Raw genomic sequence first — 7266 nt, 5'->3', positions numbered from 1 at the left:
CCGCGCTGCGGCAGCCGCGTGTCCCCGAAATATCAAACTGCGCAAAAAACAAACGTCCTCCGCACCTTCCATCTCACCACACTCCCCCCTGCCTGCGCCCGACCCTCGAATGCCTCAACGACGCTGTTGAGCTCCTCCGCAGTTGCTCCTCCTCCGGCTCCCCCCCCTCCGCGAACCCCAGCCGGTCAATCTGGCGTACTTCGTCCCCCCGAACCAGGACCCGCGGCCCAGGAGGCGTTCGGGTGCCGGCGCATTTTACGACGGCTTTGGCAGGACTCAGGTGGTCGACGACCATTCAAACACAATGGCATACCCCGCGCTGGCGACGGGCACGGGTCGGAACATAGATATGGCCAAAACAGAGTCGGATCTTGCTGTTAATATCCGCAAGGCCACCAGCATCGAGGAGACTGCGCCTAAGAGAAAGCATGTTCGCTCCTGCATAGTGTACACTTGGGATCATCGCTCTTCCCAGTCCTTCTGGGCTGGATTGAAAGTCCTGTATGTCTTCTCTCTCCTCCATCTTCCCCCCCCCCTTCTCTCTCTCTCTTCCCAATTGCTCTCTGTCCCGCCGGCGCTCGGGCCCCCCCTCCATCATGGCAGTCTTTTCCATGCCCGTGGACGTTATTAAACGCCTCTTCGATGCCTGTATCTTCGCTTCCAACGTTATGGCTCTGTACTTTTCTCTCTCATCCCTCCCCCGCTCAGGTGCTAACGAGAGAACAGGCCGATCATGGCAGACGAAGTCCAGACCTTCAAAGCCTGCATCACCATCCACAAGGTCCTTCAAGAGGGCCACCCTGTCACGATCAAAGAGGCGCAGCAACACATCAATTGGATCGAGAGTATCGCTCGAGGCGGTACAGGAGACGGAATGCGAGCATACCAACCCCTCATCCGCGAATACGTCCACTACATCCTGGCCAAACTGGCCTTCCACCGCCTCCATCCAGACTTCAACGGGCTGTTTGAGTATGAAGATTACATCAGTCTCCGGTCAATCATGGACCCCAATGAAGGTTATGAGACCATCACCGATCTCATGAACTTGCAAGATCGGCTCGATACAATGACAAAGGTCATCTTCTCTCACTTTCTGCCGGGAAGTAACAACGAGTGCAAAATTGCAGCCGTGGTGGCCAGTGTCCAGGAAACCTACGGCATCTACAAGTTCTGCACCAGCATGATCCGTGCTATGTACACGACTACTGGTGACGAGGAGGCGTTGGAACCACTCCGTGCCCGCTTCAACGCTCAACACTATCGCCTCGTCAAGTTCTACTACGAGTGTTCCAACCTGCGGTACCTGACTTCCTTGATCACGGTCCCCAAACTGCCGCAGGACCCCCCCAATCTCTTTATCGCCGACGAAGAGAGACCGGCTCTCCCGAAACGCCCTGCCAAAGAAATTGAGAAACCTCCCACCCCCGTGGCCAAGAATGACGGCAGCCCGGACAACGGACAAAAGGACATTGAGGACTTTTGGACCCGCGAGGCCCAGCGTCAACAAGAAGAGTATGAGTCTGAACAACGCCGCCTGCAGCAGCAGCGGGAAGAGCAGCAGCGTCAGCAGTTGCTGGCCCAGCAAGAGGCGCAGCGGCAATTCGAGGAACAGCAACGCGTGCAGGCCGAGCAGCAACGTCTGGCTCAAGAACAACTCCTCCGCGATCAGTACGCCGCACAGACTCAAGGTCGCCTGGCCGAGTTGGAGCGGGAGAACCTCAATGCCCGGGCCCAGTATGAGCAAGATCAGTTGATGCTGCAGCAATATGATCAACGCATGAAGGCCTTGGAGGAACAACTTCAGCAGCTCAACGCCAACTACCAGATGCAATCCCAATCCAAGGATGACCAGATGGCCGCATTGCAGGAACAGATCAACAAGTGGCGATCTAAGTACGAGGCCCTGGCCAAACTGTATGCGGTGCTCCGAGCTGAGCACATCGACCTGCTCAAAACCAACCAGTCCTTGAAGCTCAAAGCCGCATCGGCCCAGGAAGCCATTGAACGCCGAGAACGCCTTGAACGCGAGGTCAAGACCAAGAACCTGGAGCTGGCCGACATGATCCGTGAACGCGACCGTGCCCTCCACGAAAAGGACCGCGCCCAGGGCTCCAACCGCGAAGAGGTCGAGAAGCTCAAACGCGAACTGCGACTGGCCCTCGAGCGAGCAGAGGATGCCGAGAAAACCAAAGCCTCCGAGCTGTCCGCGCTGCTGTCCAAGTACAATCGCGAAGTGGCCGACCTGGAGGCCGCCGTTCGCAACAAGTCCCGCCAGATCGAAGAAGTCCGTCTCTCGCATGGCGATAGGAACGCCGACCACGAGGCCGCCCTCAAAGAAAAGGACGAAGAGATCGAAATCTACAAAGCCGGCATGGAGTCCGCCTTGGAAGAGCTCGAAGTCCTCAAACTGGGCCACGGCGAGTCGGACGGCGCCCTGGACAGCGCCATTGACCAAGTCCTCACGACCACGGTGGACAAGATCAACGATATTATCGATTCGGTCCTCCAGAGCGGTGTCCAGCGAGTCGACGACGCCATGTACGAACTCGACTCCCCCATGCAGGCCGGCAACCAAAACGCCACAGCGCCATACGTCCTCTCCCAGATTGAAAAGGCCGCAGCCAGTGCCACCGAGTTCTCGACCGCGTTTAATAACTTTATCGCGGAGGGCCCCAACAGCCCCCATGCCGACATCATCAAGACCGTGTCGATCTTCGCCGCCTCGATTGCCGACGTGCTGTCCAACACCAAGGGTTTGACACGGTTTGCCACCGAGGACAAGAAGGCCGACCAACTGGTGGACGCCGCACGTCAATCCGCCCTCGCCACGGTCAAGCTCTTCCGCAACCTCCAATCTTTCCGCCTCGCAGGCATGGAGCCGATGCAAAAGACCGACGTGGTTGTCAATAGCAATCACGACGTCCTCGTGCAACTGCAGAAGCTGTCCAAGTTGGCCGAGACCTTTGCTCCTAAGGGCAGCAAGCTCTCGACCACGGGTGACTTGGGCGACCTGGTGGACTCGGAGTTGACCAAGGCCGCAGACGCCATTGATGCCGCGGCCGAGCGTCTGGCCAAACTGAAGAACAAGCCTCGCGACGGCTATTCCACGTACGAGCTGAAGCTCAACGACTCGATCCTCGCAGCTGCGCTCGCGGTGACCGGCGCCATTGCCAAACTCATCAAAGCCGCCACGGACTCACAGAACGAGATTGTGCGTGAGGGCAGAGGCTCCTCGTCCCGAACTGCCTTTTATAAGAAGAACAACCGCTGGACCGAGGGTCTCGTCTCCGCCGCCAAAGCCGTGGCCACATCCACCAACACGCTGATTGAGACTGCCGACGGCGTCATCTCTGGCCGCAACTCCCCCGAGCAGTTGATCGTGGCATCGAATGATGTGGCTGCGTCCACGGCTCAACTGGTGGCGGCGTCTCGTGTCAAGGCCAGCTTCATGTCCGAGACCCAGGACCGCTTGGAGCAGGCCAGCAAGGCTGTGGGAGCTGCCTGTCGTGCATTGGTCCGTCAAGTTCAGGACATCATCAAGCAAAAGGCCAAGGACGAAGGCGAATCCACTGACTATGCCAGCCTCAGCGGACATGAATTCAAGGTGCGGGAGATGGAACAACAGGTACGTTACCCATCCCTTCTTCTCCGCTTCTCTCCCTGTCATGTACTAACTGCGGCTTCGCTCCACAGGTCGAGATCCTTCAACTTCGCAATGCCCTCGACGCGGCGCAGGCCAGACTGGCAGAAATGCGGAAGCTCTCCTACCGGGACGAGTGATGCAGGCACCCTCAACGCACACGCAGCCTGCGCAGCCCGCACGGCTTACCCCTCCCTCCCTTCGGTCGTTCCTTTGTCCTTCCTATTATATCTTCCTCCAGGGGGAGCAGAAAGAGCATGAGATTACAATGTTTGGCTTTGAATATGCAAGGAATTATTACAAGAGCGAGACAGACTCGCCATGACGGAGACAATTGGTGACATTGGTGAAATTGAAGCAGGATTGTTTATTTTCTTAGGCACGGCATCGCTGGTTCACGTCCACACTCGTTCAATCAAGAAGCAAGCACAGGTACAAGCAAAAGGGGAAAACGCGGAGCCAGTATGGATAGGACGGAGTATGAGTACTTGGGTTATACCAGATTGTCAGAATCAACCTATTGATGAATATTTCACGATTCTCTCTCTCCTTGAACCCTCCAACTCTCATATTAGCGGGAGACTCTCCCCCAGGCTCAATGTAACCACGATTCCCGGCCCTTCACCATCCCTTTCAACCTTGAACGCCAGAAATCGAATCACCAAGGCCATCACTACCCTGAGACTGTCTACCTGGATATCAGCTTTCCTTTGTCTCTTTTCCCGCACGGACCTTGCTGGCCTGTATCCCTCAGTGGCGACTTGGGTCCTGATTCCCTGGCCCCTCTGTGACTTGAGGGACATTCCTCCTTGTCCTTGCACCAAACGGACCCTTGACGCATAATCAAGTCATCATGGACCATTTCCCACGGTCTCCGTCTCCCTTGGACTCGTGGACTCTTTGACACGACCATAACAGGCCGGATTCTCTACTTCTCCCTTCAATTGTCACCTCTTCACGCCACCATACCTATCTACCGGCGATATTGATGGGTTGCCTCAATGTCAGCTGCAGATTATCAATATCGCCGGGATTGATTCTCTTCCTCCGTCCCCCTTTGACCGTCCAACCCTCCATATCATTTCAAAACCCTGCCACTCGACACCTCCGGCATTCTTCTACCTCCCTCCCTTCAACTGTCAGCCTCCATATCAGCCTGGAGCCTTCAATATCACCAAGATCCCTCTTCTCGCCCCTACATTCTCTGTCCCTTGAATCATTTAACCTCCAACGCCACCAGGACTCTCTGTCCTTTCCTCCCCTTTGATCCAGAGTTCACCCGAAAAGCCAAGTCAAGAGCCGTCAGCAATGCCACTGTATGGTCTCCAAGGCTGCAGCAGCGGCTTCTTCCCTTGGTTCTCCGGCACGAGCCCGAGTTCCTTCAATCCTCGACATCTCCTGGATTCCCTTGACCTATTCAACACTCGACATGACCAGGATTTGCTCTCTGCCCTTTGAGCCAGACAGAGACGCGTAATGATGATTGACCACCGTCACAGAGGGATTCTTCTACCCCTACAGCTGCCATTATCACCCCTTCAAAAGCGGAATCAACCATTGACCCTCTCTACTGTGGGATGCTCTACCCCTACCATCTCTTCGACCTCAGAATCACATCTGTTAACGCCATGATATACCCTTCCCCCTTCAACTGTTAACCTTTAACTTGGCCTGGTCTCTATCCCTTCAAGGCTTGAACTCTTGAACTCTTCAACACTCGATATCACCAGGACTCTCTCCGTCTGCTTCTCCTTGGCCGGGAATGAACCCGAACGACACGATTCCTTACTCCTTGATCGTCTCCTGGACTCCTGTGAACCCTTCAACACTCAACATGGCCAGGATTCCCCTTTCCCTCAATCCATTGACCCTCCAAACTCTTCAATACTCTATTGATATCACCGGAATTCCTGCTCAGCTCATAAACTCCCGAAATCACGGCCAAAATTGACCACCGTGGGACTCTTCTGCCTCTACCATCCACTACCGCCATCGTCAACGCCGGGATCAACATATATATTGCCACGATTCTCGATCCCGGCTCAAACTGAGGTCTCAGCATGACGTCCCCATCTCCCTTTGAACGCAGACGATCGTCCAACTCACAAGAGCCATTGATGCTGCCATTATGGAATGGGATTCTCTACCTCTATCTCTACTATGCAATTACCGCCCCTCAACACTAGAATCAACACAAACATCACCACGGCTCTCTCGCCCTCTCAAACCAGAGGTTTCACCATCATCCCACTTGATTCTCTACCTCCGTACCGTCCTCCGTGTCTCTGCACCCTCCAGTCTCACAAAGTCACAATGACTGGGCCCTTGACCACCCCATGGTGGACTCTCTACCTCGGCCTTGGCCTCGGCCTCTCCAACACCAGAATCAACATGAACGACACCCCAATTCGCTCCCCGACGGCCCTTGGACACCTCGAATGATCAACAGGGCCATGACCGGGACGTTCCATCCCTCCTTGCGTCCCTATGACAGAGACAGAGCCAGGCCCCCAACGTCATCCGGAATCTCTTCCCCAGGCCCCTTTGACTCTTCGAATGGTCAATACGGCCATGGCTACGCATCACCGACCATCTCCTGGACTTGTTTGTCCCTTGCTCTGTCCCTCTGGCCTCGCCAACACTCGATATCGCCCGGAATCTCTTCCAAAGGGCCTCCAAACACCTTCAGATCACCAACAAGGCCCATATAGCCACGATTCTCTCTCATCTGGCATTACAGCACCATCAGGATCCTCTGTCCATCCCGTTACCTTCACCATTTGACACAAAGTCACAAGGGCAACGCTCAATATCACCAAGACTGCATCTCCGTCCATCTCATTGACTCAGAGTCAAGACTTGGCTCAATACCTCGCGGATTCTCACCCTTTGAGAGTCGCATGCCTCTCTCCGTATCTGTAGGGGCAAGGACTCAACCTACAGACTATACCGACGCGCTCCGAACGCCGCCGTGGCTCGTTTGGCGTCGAAGTCTTTGGCTCTTGGCCGTTTGGCACTACCAAGGCTGATGCCAAGACGAAAAAGTGCAAACAGTGCAAACATTCGACACTTCGAAAATGACAAAGTCCACGGCCGAGACACCACCGATGCCAAGATCAACGCCACGAAAATGACTGAGCCACGACCAAGACACCAGCCATGCCAAGTTTTTAAAAAGTGCAAACACAGCAAACATTCGACACCACGAAAATGACCAAGTCCCAGCCAAGGCACCACCAGCGCCGAGACTTGAAAAGGTGCAAACACAGCAAACATCCAGACCACGAAAATCACCAAGTCCCCCAAAACCACCACCACCCACACCGCCAACGCCGCCAACGCCGCCAACACACCGCAGACATGACCTCTGGCCGCAAAACAGCGTCCATACCACGTCACCGACACCGCACGGGGCAAAAAGGACAAGGAAAATACATGCATCACCGCACGGAAAATCGGATCAGTGCAATGCAAAGACCACAGTGCCTCCGTCCCCTTGGGCGACGGCGAGGTCAGACCGCACTCGAAAAGGGCTCGGACAAGGTCAGACACGCAAAGGACAGCAATGGAAAGGCATGGGAGAGAGAGACAGTGACAGACAAGATCAAATATGTATATTTTCA

General features: G+C 55.2%; 1 protein-coding gene across 1 annotated transcript; it reads left to right on the top strand.

Moving 5' to 3' along the window:
* Positions 1-304: 304 nt before the first annotated feature.
* Z517_09371 (uncharacterized protein) lies at positions 305-3783 on the top strand (the record flags this gene model as incomplete). Its single annotated transcript, XM_013425281.1, has 3 exons — positions 305-501; positions 727-3628; positions 3697-3783. 3 exons carry the CDS (start codon positions 305-307, stop codon positions 3781-3783), a joined length of 3186 nt encoding a protein of 1061 aa, XP_013280735.1.
* Between the last annotated feature and the right edge of the window lie 3483 nt (positions 3784-7266).

This window comes from Fonsecaea pedrosoi (genome assembly GCF_000835455.1).
Source record: "Fonsecaea pedrosoi CBS 271.37 unplaced genomic scaffold supercont1.6, whole genome shotgun sequence".
NCBI classification, from domain to species: domain Eukaryota; kingdom Fungi; phylum Ascomycota; class Eurotiomycetes; order Chaetothyriales; family Herpotrichiellaceae; genus Fonsecaea; species Fonsecaea pedrosoi.
The sequence above is the reverse complement of the archived record's forward strand: the minus strand, read 5'-3'. Positions and strand labels throughout refer to the sequence as shown.